We start from the raw sequence: 20,442 nt of genomic DNA on the forward strand, positions 1-20,442 counted from the left end.
GGGTGGGGTGTGTGTGTGTGGGGGGGTGGGGTGTGTATGTGTGTGTGTGTGTGTGGGTGTGTGTGTGTGGGGGTGGGGTGATGGGGTGTGTGTGGGTGTGTGTGTGTGGGGGGTGGGGTGTGTGTGTGGGGGGGTGGTGGGGTGTGTATGTGTGTGTGTGTGTGTGGGTGTGTGTGTGCGGGGGTGGTGGAGTGTATGTGTGTGTGTGTGTGTGGGTGTGTGTGTGGGGGGGTGGTGGGGTGTGTATGTGTGTGTGTGTGTGTGGGTGTGTGTGTGCGGGGGTGGTGGGTGTGTGTGTGTGTGTGTGTGGGTGTGTGTGTGCGGGGGTGGTGGAGTGTATGTGTGTGTGTGTGTGTGTGTGTGTGGGTGTGTGTGTGCGGGGGTGGTGGAGTGTATGTGTGTGTGTGTGTGTGGGTGTGTGTGTGCGGGGGTGGGGTGATGGGGTGTGTGTGGGTGTGTGTGTGGGGGGGGTGGGGTGTGTGTGTGGGGGGGTGGTGGGGTATGTGTGTGTGTGTGTGTGGGTGTGTGTGTGCGGGGGTGGTGGAGTGTATGTGTGTGTGTGTGTGTGTGTGTGTGTGTGTGTGTGTGTGTGGGTGTGTGTGTGGGGGGGTGGTGGGGTGTGTATGTGTTGTGTGTGTGTGGGTGTGTGTGTGCGGGGGTGGTGGAGTGTATGTGTGTGTGTGTGTGTGGGTGTGTGTGTGTGTGTGTGTGTGGGTGTGTGTGGGGGGGGGTGGTGGGGTGTGTATGTGTGTGTGTGTGTGTGGGTGTGTGTGTGCGGGGGTGGTGGGGTGTGTATGTGTGTGTGTGTGGGTGTGTGTGTGCGGGGGTGGTGGAGTGTATGTGTGTGTGTGTGTGTGCGGGGGTGGTGGAGTGTATGTGTGTGTGTGGGGGGGGGGGGGCGCCTCCTACCGTCAGCAGGGTGGCCCGGGTGGTGGCCGAGTCGTCGGGGTGCGGCTTCCGCCCGGCGAGCACCCCCTTCAGGTGCCTCCGCACCTCCCTGTTGAGCACGCAGTGGCACAGGAGCACGCACAGGCCCTGGGGGCGGGGGCGGGTCAGGAAGAGGCTGGGGTCCCGCCAGCCCGAGGCCAGAGCGCGGCCCCCAGGTGCGCGGAGCCTGGAGCCCGCAGTGGCGGCCAGAGACCCCCCAGGCCACGCTCGCTCCCCGAGGCCGCTCCCCTGGGGGCCGGGGCAGGCGGCCGGCACACGGACTGCGGGGCCCCCTGGGCCTCACCCTGGGCACCGGGAGCCCCGCCCTCCTGCCTCAGCCCCTTCCCGGGGCCCCTGCCGTGGCCCGTACACGCCAGCCACGGGGCTCACCTGGGAGGGGAGCGGCCTGGACCGGCTGAGCGGCAGCCCCTCCCCGTCGGAGCCCGAGGGCGGCCGGCAGCTCTGGGCAGTGCCGCGGGGACAACGGCTCTGCAGGCGGCAGGAGGTGCCGCTGAGGCCTCGCCGGGACCGAGCACCGGGGCCGCCCTGGAGCTACGGCCTCCTGCGGCCGCCTGTCCCGCTCAGGCCGGCCCGGACGCAGACCCAGGACCTCCCGGACCCCTCGGCCACTCGGGGGATTTCAGATGAACGCAGGCCCCGTGCCCCGCCAGCGCCTCACCTGCAGGCAGCTGGCGACAGCGAAGAGGTAGTGGAGGGCCAGGGCGTCGCTGTTCACGGCCAGCAGCCCCAGCAGCCAGGTGGCGCCCACGAGCAGCAGCAGCAGGAAGGAGGACCGCAGCAGGGCGCTGGGGGGGGGCAGGGTGAGCCAGCCGCCTCCCTCCCGGCCCACCACCCACTCCTCCACCCCCGCCCACCGGGGGTCAGCTTACATGACCCCCTTCCTCTCGTAGTAATGGTGCTTCCGCTGGCAGGAGACTTTGGCCGACAGAACGAAAAGCACGGTGTTGACCTGGGAGAACAGACGCGCGGTCAGGTGGCCACTCAGCACTGAGCACGGCCACCGCGTCTCGGAGGCGAGGGGACGGGAGGCCCCGGAGTCTGAGTGCCGGGCAGGACACGGCGTTCCCCGGCGGACTCCGGAGTGAGCCGGCCTTCCCGCCCCGGCGGCCACTCAGAGGAGCCCCAAGGGCCCCGGCTTCCCAGGCCTGGCCTCCCCGCCCGGACTCACAATTATAACCGTCCCGATGGGCCCCACGAAGCTCCAGATCAGGGTGTCCCGCAGGGACAGCCAGCAGAAGTCGGGGTTTCCGTAGCCCTGGGGGTCCAGGCCCACAGCGAGTCCTGGGCATCAGAGAGGGGGTGAGGGCCACACCCGGGAGGGCCCCGGAGAGCCCCCTGGGCAGGGGCGTCCAGCCCCACCCGCAGGCCCCATGAGGGCCAGGAGCCCGGGGGGAGCAGCTGGGTGTGGGACACACACACACAGGCACACACACGCACAGGCACACGCACAGGCACACGCACAGGCACACACACATGTACAGGCACACACACACACACACACACACACACACACACACACATACACATACACGCACCGAGGCCCAGGGCCAGGCACAGGCCCTCAGGGCCCGGGCCGCTCGGAGCCGGGAGCCCGTGGCCTCGGTCGGCCTCACCTGTGAGCACGGCCGGGAGGCCCCAGCCCACCACGTGGTAGAAGCGCATGGGGCCGGCGTCGATGTTGCGCGCCTCGGTCAGCATGCGGTACACGTGCAGGCTCTCCACCAGCGTCCAGGCGAAGGCGCTCATGTACACGTAGTGCAGGGCGATGGCCACCAGCGTGCACAGAAACTGCGGGGGGCGGGGGGCGGGGGGCGGCTCAGCACCCGCCCCGCCGGGCACCCCGGGCTGGACTGAGGGCTGAGGGCCGAGGGCCGGAGCGGCACAGGGGCAGGGCAGTGACCCATCGGACACTCTGCAGCCTGAGGGCCCGCAGCTCCGAACAGGAAGTCCGTCTGGTTCGTGGCGTTTGTACAGATTCACCGAGAGCAACAGGCACAGCGCCCGCCGCACAGCGCCTGCAGCACAGCGCCCCCGGCATAGCACCTGCCACACAGCGCCCGGAGGGGCAGGGACCCTCCCCAGCGGATGGCGCCGAGTGTGTGCGTGTGTGCATGCGTGTGTCTGTCTGTGCATGTGTGTGTGCATGTGTGTATTTGTCTATCTGTGGCTGTGTCTATCTGTGCATGTGCATGTGTGTGTGTCTGTCTGTGCATGTGTGCGTGTGTGCGTGTGTGCGTGTGTGTATGTGTGCGTGTGCATGTGTGTGGGGGGGCACAGCCCGGGGCCGGAGGCGGGCAGAGCCCGGAGCTCCCAGAGACCAGCTCTGGTCACCGGCGGAGCGGGGCCCGGCGGCAGGAAGCCCGCACTCGGGGTGCTGCTGGCACAGGCCCTGCCTCAGAGGCCAGCGGGCGGCACGGGAGCCCCCGCGGTGGCAGGCCTGGCTGCGGCAGCGGGGAGGGCGAGGGGCTGCGGCCACACCACCGGCTGCCGGTCAGCCACCGGCTCAGGGAGGGGGCGGGGGCCGTGGCTGGGCCTTCAGCCACGTGACAAGCAAACCCATAAAACCACTTACACCGTGGACACAGTGCTGCCACGGTAACGGCCTCGGCACCGCCCCCGCACGAAACGGACAGCTTTCCCAGAACCACCGGCCACACAGGAGCGCGCCAGGGGCCGCCGGGAACGGAGGCCGGCACCCTCCCTGGGGTGGACGGTGGGCGGTGGCCCCGTGCAGGCCTCGTGCTCCCGGGGCCGTGGCTGAGAACCACGGAGGTCACGGGGCGGCTGCACCCCCTGCCGGCGGGACCGCCCACCTGCAGCCCAGGGGTCTGGCCACCGGGTCCAGGGGCCTCAGCCTGCGGCGGGCGAGGGGCAGGGCTCCAGTGGGCAGTGGCCCCGCCGGCCAGGGCTCCGGCTCCGCCCCAGCACCGTCCCCGCGGGCCTGTCCGTTCCCACGGGCACGGCCCCCCTGACGTGGGTGCCTCCCAGGCTGGCCCCCCAGACGGTGCCATGATCCCCACCCCGCTGCCTGCGCCCTCCCCACGCGGCCCCTGGGACCTGAGCACCTGGCTCAGGCGACGCCGCGGCCGCCTCTGACCTCGCCCACCCCCCACCCCCACCCCCGGCCAAGGTCGCCCTCCTAACCAGACCCCTGACTCTCCGTGCCACACGCTGTTACAGGAGACGCGGGGGGGGGGGGGGGGCTCACCGGGTTTCCCGTCTGCGTGACCCCCACCACGAAGACCAGCTGCGAGAGGAAGAGCGCCCCCACGAGGTTGCGGTGGGCGCAGTGCAGGTTGGAGCGCAGCCGCACCAGTGCCAGCAGCACGAAGGCCACCAGCAGGGCCGCCAGCGACAGCGCCACGGCCGCGTAGGTGACGGTCCTCAGGGGCAGGGCGTCCCCGTGCTGCGGGCGGAGGGGGGCGTCAGGCGGGGCCGGAGAGGGCTCACCCGCGAGGGCTGGCGGAAACCCGGAACAGAGCCCTCAGGGACAGTGTGGCTCAGTGGCTGAGCGGGCGCCCGTCGGGGAGCCCGAGGGCAGTCCCTTCCTGTCGCCGGGACGCCACCAGCTCAGCCTGCGCTGGCTCTCGCTCCCCGGGGTGTGGCAGAGACCCCGGCAGGGGCACCGGAGCCTCGGAGGGGCGGGGCCGTGCCGTCCTGGCTCCGGAGTGCAGCGCGGGCCCAGACTGACCTCACTCCGCCCAGCGCGGCCGGAGGATGGGGGGTGTGGGGGGCCCGGGCGGGACATTAGCCCCAACAGCCTGGGCTGCGGACCCCCCTGGCCTTCGGGGCCGCGGGGCTGCCGGGCCGCGTGCTGGCGCTGACGGCTTTTCTCTTTAAACTTTGAAGGGGGTGGAGCTGCGCCCCGACAGGCTGGCCCGCGGGAGTGAGGGCGGAGCAGGGTCTGTGTTCACAGCCAGGCCCGGGGAGCCCGGGGCGGCCACTCAGGGGCTCGGCCTGAAGCTCGGAAGGAGACGCGCCTGTGGGGCGGGGGGCCAGGCTCGATGCCCCGGGACATGCGTGCGGGCGGGCGGCCGCTCAGGGGCAGCCGCTCAGGGCCTCGGCCTGAAGCTCGGAAGGAGACGCGGCCTGGGGGGGGGCCGGGCTCGATGCCCGGGACACGCGTGCGGGCGGGCGGTGCCGGTGCCCACCTCGCGCCGGGAGACGTCCATGAGCACGGCCACGCTGGCGGGGTGGCTGCACTGGCAGGTCACGTGCGTCCGGTTCCGCGCCAGCAGCTCGCAGCCCCTGGCCGACCAGCCTCCGGGGCCCCCGGGGCTGCGGAGAGAGGGCGTGGGTCCCTGCACCGGGCTCCCCGAGCCTCCGCCCCCCCCACGGCGGCCTGTACGCACCCGCGCCCTTGCGGCGCCCACAGCGCCCCTCCCCGGGCCCTGTGCCCGCGCCCGCGCCCGCCCTCCGTCTGCGGCCGTGGGGCGCCCGGCCGCCGTCCTCGCCGTAAAACTGCCGTGGACGCGAATGCAGGCGCCGGCCCCGTGTGGGAATGCAGTGGCAGCGAAATGGCCACTCTGTTCTCCGGCCGCTTCCCTCGGACTCCGGACGGTCACTCCTCTCAGCCTGCCATCTCCCCACGGGCAGCCCTCACGGCGCCGCCCGGAGGCAGCCCCGGACGCTCCGCCTGACCGTGGGGAGCCGCACACCGCAAGCGGCTGCGGGGCACCACGGCCTCAGAGGGGCCCTGCCCTCCCGGACTCCGGGAAGACCCACTCCCTCCTCGGAGCCTCGGTTTACCCATCTGTGAAATGGGCCGTGCTGGCAAAGGCATTTGCTAAGAACTGGGATTCGGATGACTGTGCAGCCAGGCCTATCTCCGTGTTGGCCTATGTGCACACGTGTGTACATGCATATATGCACGCGTGTGTGTATAACTACATGTCGGGGACCCTGACGCCCGGACGAAGAGAAGGTCCCCAGGGCGGCCCCCCCAGTGGAGCGGGCGCGCTGGTGGGCGTGGCTCACGTGACGGAGTGGTTCCAGAACACGCAGACGGGCTTGGTGCGCTCCCGCGTCTCCAGCAGCGCCAGCTGCAGGCGGACGGGCCGGGGCAGGGGCCGGGGCAGCGGCGCCCCCTCGCTGTGCACCACGGCGCTCACCACCGGCGTGTTGATGACCGGCCGGCCCGGCAGCCTGCGGGGAGGGACACGGACACGCGTGTCAGGAAACACGTCCACCAGCCCAGCCGTGTGCGAGCACAGAGGACACCACCACCGCGGCGAGCTCTGCTCCTGGGCGGGGCCTGGTCCGGTGCTCCGGGCGGGATCTGCCACGGCTGGGGCGGCACAGGGTCAGAGGTGAGCTTTGGAAACTTAAACATGGCTGACATCGACCTATGAACCAGGAGGTCAGGGTTCGATTCCGGGCAGGGCACAGGCCCGGGTTATGAGCTCCATCCCCAGTGGGGGGCGGGCAGGAGGCAGCCAATCGATGATTCTCGTCACTGATGTTTCTACCTCCCTCTACCCTCCTCTCTGAAATCAACAAAAATATATTTTAAAAAATGAATATAAAAATGAGGAGAGCCCTAACCGGTTTGGCTCAGTGGATAGAGTGTCAGCCTGCGGACTGAAAGGTCCTGGGTTAGATTCCAGGCAAGGGCATGTACCTTGGTTGTGGGCACATCCCCAGTAGGGGGTGTGCAGGAGGCAGCTGGTCGATGTTTCTCTCGTCGATATTTCTACCTCCCTCTCTCTCTCCCTTCCTCTCTGTATAAAAGCAATAAGATATATATTTCTAAAAACAAGTAAAAAGCCTGTGCACAGAAGATGCACATAAACCACAGGGACATCGGCTGAAGGCAATTGGGCGATTATCACAGCTCCCAGGGTCCACCACTGACGATGGTCCCCCACTAACGATGGTCCCCCATTAGCGAGGGCCCCCCACCGAGGGACCCCCACTAACCAGGGCCCCCCACTAACGAGGGTGAGGGCCCTGTGCCTGCCTGGGCAGGAGCTGTTTTCCCAGCAGCCCTTGGGGCCGCCCCGCAGCCTGAGGACAGGCGTTGGGGACGGACCCTCCAAGCGGGAATCACCCGCTAGGCCTGTGCCAACGGCAGACCCTGCGGCACAGCGCCCGCCGGCCGACCAGAGCCCGTGGGAGCCGGCGGGGAGGGGCCGTGCGGGGCGGGGGAGGGGGCTGTGCGGTGTGTGTGTGTGTGTGTGTGTGTGCCGTGTTCGGGCAGGGGAGGGGCCGTGCGGGGCGGGGGAGGGGGCTGTGCGGTGTGTGTGTGTGTGTGTGTGTGTGTGTGTGCCGTGTTTGGGCAGGGGAGGGGCCGTGCGGGGCGGGGGAGGGGGCTGTGCGGTGTGTGTGTATGTGTGTGTGTGTGTGTGTGTGCCGTGTGCGGGCGGGGAGGGGGCTGTGCGGGGTGTGTGTGTGTGTGTGTGTGTGTGTGCCGTGTGCGGGTGGGGAGGGGGCTGTGCGGGGTGTGTGTGTGTGTGTGTGTGTGTGTGTGTGTGCCGTGTGCGGGCGGGGAGGGGGCTGTGCGGTGTGTGTGTGTGTGTGTGTGTGTGTGTGTGCCGTGTGCGGGCGGGGAGGGGGCTGTGCGGGGTGTGTGTGTGTGTGTGTGTGTGTGTGTGCCGTGTGCGGGCGGGGAGGGGGCTGTGCGGGGTGTGTGTGTGTGTGTGTGTGCCGTGTGCGGGCGGGGAGGGGGCTGTGCGGGGTGTGTGTGTGTGTGTGTGTGTGTGCCGTGTGCGGGCGGGGAGGGGGCTGTGCGGGGTGTGTGTGTGTGTGTGTGTGTGTGTGTGTGCCGTGTGCGGGCGGGGAGGGGGCTGTGCTGTGTGGGGGGGCGGGTAGGCGGGTGTGCCGTGTGCGGGCGGGGGGGGATGTAGGGGGGGAGGCGGGTGTGCCGTGTCCCGTGTGCGGGCCGGGCCGGGCGCGCCGCTCTCACCGGAGGCTGCGGCGGTCGGGGTCGTAGCGCTCGGGCAGCAGCTGCCCCAGGGCCCGGTGGACGATGACCAGGGCGACGGCGAACTGGCCGGGCTGGTCCGGGTGCCTCTTCCCGCGGGACGGGGCCTCGCTCTGGGCGCCGGGCCCGGGGCTCGGGGTCTGCGGGGCGGCCTTACCCCCGACCGGCCTGCCGGCCGGCCCCTCTGCAAGGGGAGGGGCGTGTGAGCGAGGAGCCGCCGGGCGGGCTCAGCCAGGGCCGCCCCGAGGACAGGACAGGACACCCCGAGGACAGGACAGGGCACCCCGAGGACAGGACGCCCCGAGGACAGGACACCCCGAGGACAGGACACCCCGAGGACAGGACGCCCCGAGGACAGGACACCCCGAGGACAGGACAGGGCACCCCGAGGACAGGACGCCCCGAGGACAGGGCGCCCCGAGGACAGGACACCCCGAGGACAGGGCACCCCGAGGACAGGGCGCCCCGAGGACAGGACACCCCGAGGACAGGACGCCCCGAGGACAGGACACCCCGAGGACAGGACAGGGCACCCCGAGGACAGGACGCCCCGAGGACAGGGCGCCCCGAGGACAGGACGCCCCGAGGACAGGGCGCCCCGAGGACAGGGCGCCCCGAGGACGGCCGGGGAGACAGGCCGGGCACAGTGTCCAGGTCCCACCGGGACTGGAAGAGCCAGGCCCCGTGGTGCTGCCAGGGGGCGGGTGGGGGCGAGCCATCGGGGAGGGACCCCACCCGACCCACCACTGCCTCCGTCCGACACCAGCACGTGCCCCGGCCGGCCCTGGTTTCCGGGAGGCCCACGAGGCGTACCCACAGGACCCGCACCCACGGGACCCGCTCCCACAGGACCCGCACCCACAGACACACACCCATGGGACCTGCACCCACAGACCCACACCCACAGACCCGCACCCACAGACCCACACCCACAGACCCACACCCATGGGACCCGCACCCACAGGACCCGCACCCACAGACCCCCACCCACAGGACCCGCACCCACAGGACCCGCACCCACAGACCCACACCCATGGGACCTGCACCCACAGACCCACACCCACAGACCCGCACCCACAGACCCGCACCCATGGGACCTGCACCCACAGACCCACACCCACAGACCCCCACCCATGGGACCTGCACCCACAGACCCACACCCACAGACCCGCACCCACAGACCCGCACCCACAGACCCGCACCCACGGGACCTGCACCCATGGGACCTGCACCCACAGACCCACACCCACAGACCCCCATACCCACGGGACCCACACCCACGGATCCACACCCACAGGACCTGCACCCACAGACCCACACCCATGGGACCCACGGACACAGACATGCACTCACAGACATGCACCCATAGACCCACACACATGAACACTTGTCCATGGACACGCACTCAGGGACACGCACCCACAGACATGTGCTCAGGGACACGCACCCACAGACGTGCTCACAGACACGCGCTCAGGGACACGCGCCCACAGGCATGCTCTGCTGTGAGCCTGTTTCTCGCTCTCCCGCCCCCCCCCCCAGCAGGAGGCCCCGCCCGGGCCGCTCACCTCGCCCCTCCGGCGGCCGGAAGAAGTCGGCCGAGAAGAAGACGGAGGACACCAGCTCCGGGGGGAAGGCCCCCCGCACGGCCTCCAGCCGCGGCACCCAGGCTCCCGAGAAGTTGGACTTGTCGAAGACGTCGACGGCGAGGACTGTGGGACGGGGTTTCCCTCACACGCGGCTCCGGGCCGAGCCCCAGGCCCCAGAGCCCCGGCCTGAGCCAGACCCCGTCCTCCGGGACCCCCAACCCCCGGGAAACCCGGCCTGAGCCAGACCCCGTCATCCTGCAGCCCCCCCCCAACCCCAGGAAACCCAGTCTGAGCCAGACCCCGTCCTCCTGGGCCCCCCAACCCCCGGGAAACCCGGCCTGAGCCAGACCCCGTCATCCTGCAGCCCCCCCCCCAACCCCAGGAAACCCAGTCTGAGCCAGACCCCGTCCTCCTGGGCCCCTCAACCCCCGGGAAACCCGGCCTGAGCCAGACCCCGTCCTGCTGGGCGCTTGGCAGAGCGGGAGGGGACGCGGCAGGTCCCACTGCTGACGGGGCGGCCGAGCCCCCAGGCCCGGCGGGACACCTGGCGGCTGTGGGGGACACGGCCAGTGACCTGATGCGCGCAGTGCGCCCCCTGCCCCCTGTAGAGGTGCCGCTGGGGGTCACAGACCGCTGCTGGGCCGTGACGGAAACCCAGGGGCACCCGGGAAGGGAGGTGCCAGGGGGAACGGGATCGCTGTGCGAGGGGCCTTCCCCCAGGAGGGAGCCGTGTCCGGGCTGGGCCCTGGGCTCGCCGGGCGCTGTGGGCCCTCCGCCCGCCCTCGCCGCCCGTACTCATGTTGGCGGTGACGAGCACGAAGGGCCGCAGGTAGGTGCGGCGCAGGTTGCGGGCCACGGTGCGGCCGTAGTCCTCGAACCCGCGCAGCAGCTGGGCCGCGCCCTCCTCGCCGCGCTGGATCTGCTCCCACACGGCCCGGGTGCCCGGGGCCAGCAGGGCACTGCCCGCCCCCACCACGTCCTGTCAGACAGACAGACGGACGAGCTCAGCTCGGCGCGGCCGCCGAGGCCTGGCTGCGGCTCCGGAGGCCGGCCCGGGGCGGCGTGTCCGTCTCCGGGAGGAGCCTGCGGGCCCCGCCCCCGGCCGGCCGCCCACCTGGTGGAAGCCGGCGTCCCGCGTGGCGGCCAGCTCGAAGCCCTGCCGGCCGCTCTCGTGCCGCAGCAGCCGGGCCAGCAGCTGGGCGGCCGTGCGCACGTCCTGGCCCGAGAGCCCGGCCGCCTGCCGCGTGGCGTTGCTCAGCGCCCTGGCCAGCCGCAGCGCCCCCGGCCCGTCCAGCCGCGTCTCGTTGCGGCTCAGCTTCTCGTTCTGGAACAGACGGGGGAGTGTCCGTCTTCCCCCCCGACCCCGACCCCACCGCCCGGGGAGTGTCCGCCCCCCCACCGCCCGGGGAGTGTCCGCCCCCCCACCGCCCAGGGAGTGTCCGCCCCCCCACCGCCCGGGGAGTGTCCGCCCCCCCACCGCCCGGGGAGTGTCCGCCCCCCACCGCCCGGGGAGTGTCCGCCCCCCCACCGCCCGGGGAGTGTCCGCCCCCCCACCGCCCGGGGAGTGTCCGCCCCCCACCGCCCGGGGAGTGTCCGCCCCCCCCACCGCCCGGGGAGTGTCCGCCCCCCCACCGCCCGGGGAGTGTCCGCCCCCCCACCGCCCGGGGAGTGTCCGCCCCCCACCGCCCGGGGAGTGTCCGCCCCCCCCACCGCCCGGGGAGTGTCCGCCCCCCCACCGCCCAGGGAGTGTCCGCCCCCCCCCCCGACCCCCGACCCCGACCCCACCGCCCGGGGAGTGTCCGCCCCCCCCACCGCCCGGGGGGAGTGCCGGCCCAAAGAGAAGTGAGGGATGAATGACGGCGGCCGGCATGGCTCCGTGGTGGAGCATCCGCCTGTGAGCCAGGCGGTCACAGTTCACGGTCAGGGACTGGCCCGGGCTGCGGGCTCCATCCCCAGTGGGGGGTGTGCAGGAGGCAGCCGGTCCATGATTCTCTCTCGTCATGGATGTTTCTCTCTCACCCCCCTCCCTTCCTCTCTGACATCAATAAGAACATATTAAAAGCCACAACGACCCTGCTGGTGACGGGTACGGAAAAGGAGGCCTGTCAGGCCACAGCTGGCTGAAAGGCACGCCCAGTGGGAGGGTGAGCGCCAGGCGCTGGAGGGGGCGAGAGGGAGGGGGCTCCCCCGGGAACCGGGCGTCTCCGAGGCGGTGCTCAGCGGGCTGAGGGGGGCGAGGCGGCGTGTCCGAGCCCGCGGGAGTCTGACCACGGCGCTGCCCGCCCCCGCCCCCCCGCCCCTCCGCCCCTCCGCGCGCCGGTCCTACCTCCGCTCCCAGCGGCACGAAGGCGGCCGCCGTGCAGTTGAAGAGCTCGGGGGGCCGCCAGCCCTTCTCCCCGCTGCAGTGCCGGACGGCGGTGCCTGCGGAGGGCGGAGCGAGTCCTGACGGCGACGGCCACTGCTCGTCCCGCGGCGCCCACACCCGGTGTTCCCTGAGGCGACGCCCTCCCCGCTGGCCCCGGACCCGCGGGGCCCAGCCACGAGGGGGCCCAGCCACGAGGGGGCCCAGCCACGCGGGGGCCCAGCCACGAGGGGGCCCAGCCACGAGGGGGCCCAGCCACGAGGCCGGCGGGGCCCAGCCACGAGGGGGCCCAGCCACGAGGGGGCCCAGCCACGAGGGGGCCCAGCCACGCGGGGGCCCAGCCACGAGGCCGGCGGGGCCCAGCCACGAGGGGGCCCAGCCACGCGGGGGCCCAGCCACGAGGGGGCCCAGCCACGAGGGGGCCCAGCCACGAGGCCGGCGGGGCCCAGCCACGAGGGGGCCCAGCCACGAGGCCGGCGGGGCCCAGCCACGAGGGGGCCCAGCCACAAGGGGGCCCAGCCACAAGGGGGCCCAGCCACGAGGGGGCCCAGCCACGAGGGGGCCCAGCCACGAGGGGGCCCAGCCACGAGGCCGGCGGGGCCCAGCCACGAGGGGGCCCAGCCACGCGGGGGCCCAGCCACGAGGGGGCCCAGCCACGAGGGGGCCCAGCCACAAGGGGGCCCAGCCACAAGGGGGCCCAGCCACGAGGCCGGCGGGGCCCAGCCACGAGGGGGCCCAGCCACGCGGGGGCCCAGCCACGAGGGGGCCCAGCCACGAGGGGGCCCAGCCACGAGGCCGGCGGGGCCCAGCCACGAGGGGGCCCAGCCACGCGGGGGCCCAGCCACGAGGGGGCCCAGCCACGAGGGGGCCCAGCCACGAGGCCGGTGGGTGGTCCCATCTCCCGGTCGGGCAATGTCTAAGCTGTGAGCCGCCTGCTCCCATGACAGGCAGACGCTGGAGCGAGTCCTGGAAAGAGAAGCAGCCACTCCCCGCCCCTGCGGACACCCAATGCCACAGGCACCCACGTCGCGGCCACACCTCTCCCGGCAGCAGCCCCACCCGCTCTCAGAGCCCGGGCTGCGGGCGGCCGCCGCGGTGCTGAGTGCGGCAGCTGCACCCCCCCCCCCCCTGGCGTCACTCGTTACCAAGGAGACGCTTCCTGTGCCGCAGCCCTTGGGCTGAGATTCCCACACGGACACGGGCGTCCGGGAGTCACTGCCCGGCCGCTCCCCGCAGCCAGGCCTCTGCCCGCCCTCCTGCCGGCGTGGCGCCCAGCCCGGCACTTACCCACGGACCCCTTGGGGCACGGCACCGCGGCCGGCTGCCCCAACTTGGTCTGCGGCCACCAGATGCCGGCTTCGAAGGCTCTGGGGCACCCGCTGTAGATCACTGGGGGCAGAGGTGACACCCTCAGCCTGGCCCAGCCCCCTCCAGGGCGCAGGGCTCCGCTCACCCCACCCGGGCCCTGCCCCCAAACCGACCCCCTCCTCCCCCACAGTGAGGACGGGGGGCGGCCACGCTAACGAGGGCCAGGGTCAGCGAGGGCAGGCTGAGGGCCAGGGTCAGCGAGGGAAGGCTGAGGGCCAGGGTCAGCGAGGGCAGGCTGAGGGCCAGGGTCAGCGAGGGCAGGCTGAGGGCCAGGGTCAGCGAGGGCAGGCGGGCAGCCCCCAGGCTGAGGGCCAGGGGCAGCGCCGACCTTGGCAGCCGAGCGGGGTGACCTCGGCGAAGGGGTTGTCGCAGCGGTTGCACTGGCGGCCGATGACGCCGGGCCGGCAGGCGCACTGGCCGGAGGCGGCGTCGCAGGCGCGGCTGAGGGAGCCGTGCGGGAGGCAGTCGCAGGGCAGGCAGGCGTCCTGGCCCGGGGGCTGGTAGTGGTTCTCCTGCAAACGCCGGGAGCCGCGTGGGGCCGGGGTCGGTGCCGAGAGCAGCCGGCCCCAGGGGTGCGGCTCGGGTCCCGGTGAGGGAGCCCCGGCCCAGGACCTCGGACAGCAACACACCTCGACCCGCCTCCGCAGGCACGCGTGTGCTCGTGATGCCCTGGGCTCGGGACACGCGTGTGCTATGTCCAGGTCAGCGTGTATAGGTGTGTTTAGGTGTGTATAGGTAGGTGTGTGTGCACATGATTCCGTGGGCTCAGGATGTGTGTGTGTGTGTGTGTGTGAGCGTAGGTAGGTGTGTACGTAGGTATGCATAGGTGCATGTGTGTATAGGTGTGTGTGTAGGTGTGTGTCTATGCACGTGTAGCTGTGTGTGCATGTGTCTATGCACATGTCCTATGCACAGGTGGGTGTGTACACACACGTGTCTATGCATACGTGTATATGCAGGTAAATGTGCATGTGTGTATACTCATGTAGGGGTGTGTGCACACGTGTGTATACACATGCGGGTGCATGCACACTCGCGTGTGTCTATGCACATGTAGAGGTGTGTGTGCGCGTGTGTCTATGCACATGTAGAGGTGTGTGTGTGTGCGTGTCTATGCACATGTAGAGGTGTGTGTGTGCGTGTGTCTATGCACATGTAGAGGTGTGTGTGTGTGTGTGTGTCTATGCACACGTAGAGGTGTGTGTGCGTGTGTCTATGCACACGTAGAGGTGTGTGTGTGCGTGTCTATGCACATGCAGGGGTGTACGTGTGTGCCTGCACGCAGGGCCACCTCCCGGCGCGGCACCGGGAGCGGGTGAGGCCGTGCCCGCAGCCCGTGGCGCTCACCTTGCACTGGCACTGCCCGCTGGTCTTGTTGCAGTCTGGGTCGAAGCCTCTGTCCACGGCGCAGTGGCACGGCCCGCACACGGGGCTGCCCCACCAGCCTCTGGGGCACGGGAGGCCGATCCTGTCGGGGAGCAGGAGCGGTGCACACGGCCTCGGGGAAAGCCTGGGGGCCCGGAGCCTCCCTGAGGGCCTCAGTCCCCCTGCCGCCTCCCCTGTCCCAGCCCCGGCCTGGAGGCCCCGCGGGGGGCCCACCGCAAAGCTCCTTCTGGAGTGACGGCTCTCCCTTCTCCCTGGAGGACACGGGGCCCCCGTCCCGGCCAGCTGCCTGCACGGCGTATCCGGGCCACTCTGCCCGGCACCCACCGCCGACGCCCTGCACTGCCTCCCTCCACCCCGGCCCACGCAGCACGGAGCCGGCTGCCCGGGACCAGGGCTGGCCGCACCCGTGGTCCCCAGGCCCTGGCCCCGGTGCTCAGCGCGGCCTGTCCCCATGTGCCCGCGCCTCCATCAGCTCCGTGCAGCCACCCGTGGGCCAGTGCGCCCAGAATCGGCCCCGCCCAGTCCGCCTGCTGAGCCAGCTGCGACCTGGCATCGAAGGTGCGGAGGCCGGCCCACCCCCTGCCACCTGCCTGAGCTCCGACCTCTGACCTCCGACCTCCGCACCCACCCGCTCTGAGCACAGGGGCTGCAGGGCAGCGAGCGGCGTGAGTCTCTGGGGCGGGACGTGCTCGCTGAGGCCAGTGAGTGATGCCCAATTCGGCCCTCACCGATTGTTTGAAAAGGGTCCTGGACCCAGAATCCCAGGCGCCCTGGCTGTCCCCTCGGGGAGAACGGGCAGGAGCAGCGCCTGCCTGGCCTCTCACCTGTGCTCGCAGTGCGGTCCGTAGCGGCTGGCCCCGCACTCACACGCGTAGCCGCGAGGGGAGCCGGGGCTGCGCACGCAGGCCCCCGCGTGCTCACACGGGTTCAGCTGACAGGCGTCCACGCACTTCCCGCCGAAGTACCCTGTGGGGACAGGCCAGTGTGACCCCGCGGTTAAGAAGTGACGCCCAGTCTGGCCGGCGAGGCTCCGGGGCTGGGTGTCAGCCTGTGGCCTACGGACCTGGAGGTCGCGGTTCCACTCCCAGTCCGGACACAGGCCCGGGCGGTGGGCTCGGTCCCCAGCAGGGGGCGTGCGGAGGCAGCCGACCCATGATTCTCATCATTGACGTCTCTCTCTCTTCCCCCCTTCCTCTCTGAAATAGGTTGACGGTATCAGGGGGGGGGGGGGCGGGGGGGTCAGGGGGGCGGGGCGGCGGCCACTCACCTCGGTCGCACTCGCAGGAGTAGCCGTCCCAGGCCTCCAGGCAGCGGCTGTGCGGGGGGCAGGGGCTGGAGGCGCAGGCCTGGCCCGTGTCGCAGCCGTCCTTCACCCTGACCTTGAGGGCGTCGTCCATGTTCAGCGTGGCGACGTTGGTGGCCGTCTCCCCCATCCTCACGCCCTGCGCTCAGAAAGGACGCGGACTGGACCCCGGCCTCGGGGCTGGGGAACCTCGAAAGGTCGCCGGCGCTGAAGGACCCCCCCCCCCCCCATGCTGCCGGTCCCTCGTTCCTAAAGGGACCCCGTGCTTATCTGGGCACCGGGGCGAGGGGGCGAGGGGAGCGGGGAGGTGGGGCCACGGCAGGACGAGGTCTCCCCTCCCCAGGCTGCATTCCAGGAGACAGGCCCACGGCCCAGGCCCGGGGAGCTCAGGAGGAAATGCACGCGGTGTGACTGCGGAGGGCGGACACACACACACACACACACACACACACGCTAGGCAGCCCACGGCAGAGGGCGGCTGAGCGAGGGCAGCGGCAGGGCGCCCAGGCAGGCAGCACAGGGGCTGGGTCTGGGCAGTTCCAGGCAGGAGGCTGCGGGCGGAGCAGAGAGCTGGGGAGGGGCTCAGAGCATGCAGGGCGGGGGGCACCAGGGGAGGAATGGAAGGATCTCTTTGCTGGGGGAACCGGGGAGGGGAAGCTGGGGCAGTGGGAGCCGGGGCCGTGAGCCGGGACGCAGGCTGGGCCGCTCTACAGACAGCGGCCAGGCAGCACACCTGGACGAGGGGCAGGTGGGGCCGTGCGGGTGGGCCCGGCGGACAGCGGGGCAGGTGGAGGCAGGAGGGCGGAGCAGCAGGCGCGGAGGCAGACGGAGGGCTGGGGGAGGACCGGGGTAGCTGGGACCGGGTGTGTGAACGCTGGGTCGGCTCTCAGACAAGCGACTGGCCCTGGGACCAGCAGGTCGCCATGGCCATGGCTCCAGCCGCGGGGCAGCCCGGAGCCAGCGAGGTGCCCGCGCCCGCGCCCGCCGTGCGTACCTGCATGCAGCCCCGGAAGCCGCGGCGCACCGAGACCGTGTCCTCCGGCACGCCGCCCAGCACCACGCTGCGCAGCCGCAGCCCCGGGAGCCGGTTCCCGATCTGCACCGTGTCCTGGGGGGAGGGGACACCGCGGAACCTCTTCACCTGCCCACGGCACCACGGCCGCTCGGGCAAAGCCACTGCCCGCGCCCCGGGCCTTCCGACGGCAGGTGGCCCGGCCCGCGGCCCCGGGGCTGAGCCTCGACCTGGGAACCAGGAGGTCCGGTTCCAGTCCCAGTCAGGGCACAGGCGTGGGCTGTGCGCTCCATCCCCAGTAGGGGCCATGCAGGAGGCAGCCGCTCCGTAATTTTCTCATCATGGATGTTTCTCTCTTCCTTCCTCTCCGAAATCAATAAAGTTCATTTAAAAAAATAAAAATGAAACAGCGGGCAGGGCTCGGCTGCTCTTGGAAAACCGGCTGCTATCTGTGTGACACGCAAGGCGTGGGAACCCGTCAGAGGCCACGTGTCCACGTCCCAGCCAGCGAGCTGGTCAGCGGGGGACGTGGGCAGCCCCCCCCCATGCCGGGCCACGATGCGGGAAGGGCTTGGTGAGCGGGAGACGGCAGCGGACGGGAAACGCCCTCGGAGGGACGTCTAAGGAGGCAGCACCAGAGCCTCGGCCGGAAGGCGTGCCCGTGGGCCCCGCAGCCACTCGCCCACAGCCAGAGCCCAACAGCTGGGCTCCTGTGCACACGCCTCTCCTCCCCCCACTCCCCACCTCTCCCCCAACCATGGTGACCGTGTGGCTCAGCCTGCGCTCCGAGTGTGCCCTGGGCTGCCAAGCGCCCACCTGGGACGGTGCGCCTCACGGGTGCCCCACGGCCCCTCTGGCACCTGGGCTCACTGCTCGCCCCCTGCACGCCCCGTCCGCTCTGCGGTTTTCGGTCTGCACCCGGAGGCACAGCGCTGAGCACACACCCTCCTCGGCGGCCCGCTAAGACCCTGCTAAGACCCGCTAAGACCCGCTAAGACCCCAGTAAGACCCGCTGAGACAACCATGGCACCGGAGGGACACCCGGGGAGGCCCAGGTCCTGACCCCAGGCACTGCCGTCTGGGCAGGGACCTCAGCATAAGGCAGGACGTGAGACCCACACTCAGGGGGTTCACAATGGGCGCCCCCACATCCACCCGGCCCTGGGGGTCCCGGTACGGGGAAGGGCCCGTGGGCTCCCCATGACCCGGTGATGGTCCGATCTGGAGGCCGGGCCAGCCCACCTGGTCCGCGCCGTAGTCCAGGGTCAGCACCGCCAGGTACTTGATGTCCTTGCCCTCCTTGGCGCTCCTGAGCTCGACCAGCAGGTGGTGCCACTCCCCGTCCGTCACGCGCGACCGGGACAGCCGCACGGACGCCACGTCCGCGGGGCCGTGGGCCACGGAGAACTGCACGTGGCTGTCCAGGATCTGTGGGCGGGAGCCACGGGGCGGGCTAAGGCTTCGCAGGAGACCGACCAGAACCTGGGCCACGCCTCACTCAGCGTGGCCTGTGACACCGGCAGAGCGCCACGCCTTTCCTGCAGTCCGGAGTGTCAGGCGCTGCCCTGGCCGGGGTCCCAGGGGTTCGATTCCCAGTCAAGGGCACGTACCCCGGTGCAGGCTCGACTTCCGGCCCTGGTCTGGGGGCAACCAATCAACGTGTCTCTCTCACATCGATGCCTCTCTTTCTCTCCCTCTCCTCTCTCTCTCTCCTCCCTCGCTTAAAAAAAAAATCAACGGGAAAAGCATCCTCAGGCAAAGGTAGAAAACGTGTCCAATGCGGACGCGGTCAAGCACCACAGCCCCCCACTCAGCGCCGGGAACACACGCCGACTCGGCCCGCGGGCTCTGATCGGGGTGTACGCGGACCCTCTGAGGCCAGATCCAGGTCCCATGCTCCAGGACACACAGGCCACGGAAACCAGCCTCCTGACTGGCCGAGCCATTCCCGCCTACGGGAAACAGCCACGGGGCCGGGGAGGCCGGGGTCACGCCGCCCCCGGAAGGTCTTCGGGGTGACGGGCACGACCTCCGGAGAACAGCAGGCATGTGAGACCAGCAGAGCCCCCGGCGGCCGCCCCAGCAGACAGGCGGCCTGTGACCCAGCCACACGGCCCCCGCGGAGCGGCCTCCCGGGGACGGCCGAGCACCGCGGCCTGGGGGCCGGGGCCGGGGGCACAGCCTGGCATGTGGGTCGGGGCCCCTCTCGGAGCAAACCAGCGGCACTGCCTCCTCTGCTCTGGTTCCAGGTTCTCCCACGTTTCCACCCGACGCCCAGCCCTCAGCCGGGAATAACCACGCCCGGAGACAGGCCCGCCGCCCGCCGAGAGCCGGAGGCAGGAGATGGAGCCTGGAAAGCAGCACGCCGGACGCCGGCGAGAGCAGGCAGGGGACCAGGGCGCCGGGGATCAGCCTCAGGGGCCGCACCCTTCGCTCTGGAGGTGAAGGTGGCATTTGGTGATGTCAGACCCAGGCCCCATGTAATGCGCAAGGCAGGCCAGGAATAGCGCCGTTGCTGACCTCCCGTTTCAATACGCACGGAGCGGCCAGGTTACTGTGTGTGCAGAGATCATAATCATCCGGCCGCTCAGTGTGACTTCAAGCGAGACCAAGGGAGAAAGCGGCTGGTGTGGCTCAGGTGTTGAGCATCGACCTGTGAACCAATCACCACCTGATTCCTGGTCATGGCACAAGCCCAGCAGGGGGCGTGCGGGAGGCAGCCGATGGATGTTTCTCCCTCTCCTTCTCCCTTCCTCTCTGAAATCAATACATCTATTTTAAAAAAAAAAAAAAAAAAAGGTGGAGTAAAACAAACAACAAAAACGACTCCTCAGAGGCGATGGCTGCCAGTGATGGTGAGCTTCCTTTTTGGTAAAAACGGTCCAGGCCAGCGGTGACCCCCGGTAGAGCCTGTGCTGTGAGTGAATCCAGGACCTCAAAGGCGTGTGGTGGGTCAGAGAATTTGCCACCCAGGGCCCGTGTGAAGCAGATGTACCCGCCGCTGCCCTGACCCTCGTCAAGATGATCCCAGAAACTTGTGCAACAGAGAAAAAGCAAACCTCAAGCTATGGGTGCGCTCCTCGCAAGACGCACAGCGGCCACGTGAGGGCGCCCAAGCGCCGAGGAACGGGCAGAGAAAGGAAAAGGGGCCCTGCAGCCGCTGCCAGGACAGGGCGCAGCCACAGCTGGAGCCCACGCCGCCCGCGGGGCAGCTCAGGTCCTGGCGACGAGGAGGGCTCTCAAACGCTGAGCCCGCTCCAGGGAGCCCTGCCTCTGTACGACCTGATAACAGCCCTCACCCACAGGCAGAATGTCAGCGCCACCCTCAAGATGGCAGGTTTAAAAAAAACAACATTTTCATTGATTTCAGAGAGGAAGGGAGGGGGGAAGAGAGAGAGGAACATCAGCGATGAGAGAGAATCACTGATCAGCTGCCTCCTGCACGCCCTCCTGGGGACCCAGCCCGCAGCCGGGCAGGTGCCCTTGACCGGAACCGACCTGGGAGCCCCCAGGTCACAGGTCAGGCAGGCCGCCCCCCCGGCCGGACTCTGC

The 20,442-nt window shown here is 70.4% G+C and overlaps 1 protein-coding gene and 1 long non-coding RNA gene across 2 annotated transcripts in view; both read right to left on the bottom strand.

Annotated features, from left to right (window-relative positions):
* Nucleotides 1–20,442, bottom strand: part of LOC311619611 — a 114,007-nt gene that overhangs the window by 55,974 nt on the left and 37,591 nt on the right. The gene's annotated exons all lie outside the window — the stretch shown is intronic.
* Nucleotides 1–20,442, bottom strand: part of CELSR1 (cadherin EGF LAG seven-pass G-type receptor 1) — a gene marked incomplete at both ends in the record, with an annotated part of 42,008 nt that overhangs the window by 3,081 nt on the left and 18,485 nt on the right. The window contains 20 exons of the mRNA XM_084878119.1: nucleotides 910–1,035; nucleotides 1,607–1,733; nucleotides 1,818–1,897; nucleotides 2,117–2,229; nucleotides 2,562–2,736; nucleotides 4,157–4,354; nucleotides 5,100–5,226; nucleotides 5,926–6,093; nucleotides 7,853–8,054; nucleotides 9,439–9,582; nucleotides 10,255–10,438; nucleotides 10,574–10,783; nucleotides 11,786–11,880; nucleotides 13,109–13,210; nucleotides 13,518–13,701; nucleotides 14,537–14,657; nucleotides 15,400–15,541; nucleotides 15,843–16,017; nucleotides 16,873–16,986; nucleotides 18,133–18,318. Of these exons, the coding sequence (XP_084734245.1) occupies nucleotides 910–1,035; nucleotides 1,607–1,733; nucleotides 1,818–1,897; nucleotides 2,117–2,229; nucleotides 2,562–2,736; nucleotides 4,157–4,354; nucleotides 5,100–5,226; nucleotides 5,926–6,093; nucleotides 7,853–8,054; nucleotides 9,439–9,582; nucleotides 10,255–10,438; nucleotides 10,574–10,783; nucleotides 11,786–11,880; nucleotides 13,109–13,210; nucleotides 13,518–13,701; nucleotides 14,537–14,657; nucleotides 15,400–15,541; nucleotides 15,843–16,017; nucleotides 16,873–16,986; nucleotides 18,133–18,318 (2,973 nt within the window). The remainder of the gene's footprint in view (nucleotides 1–909; nucleotides 1,036–1,606; nucleotides 1,734–1,817; nucleotides 1,898–2,116; nucleotides 2,230–2,561; nucleotides 2,737–4,156; nucleotides 4,355–5,099; nucleotides 5,227–5,925; nucleotides 6,094–7,852; nucleotides 8,055–9,438; nucleotides 9,583–10,254; nucleotides 10,439–10,573; nucleotides 10,784–11,785; nucleotides 11,881–13,108; nucleotides 13,211–13,517; nucleotides 13,702–14,536; nucleotides 14,658–15,399; nucleotides 15,542–15,842; nucleotides 16,018–16,872; nucleotides 16,987–18,132; nucleotides 18,319–20,442) is intronic.

Source organism: Pipistrellus hanaki, assembly GCF_964339955.1.
Source record: "Pipistrellus hanaki genome assembly, chromosome: 3".
NCBI classification, from domain to species: Eukaryota; Metazoa; Chordata; class Mammalia; order Chiroptera; family Vespertilionidae; genus Pipistrellus; species Pipistrellus hanaki.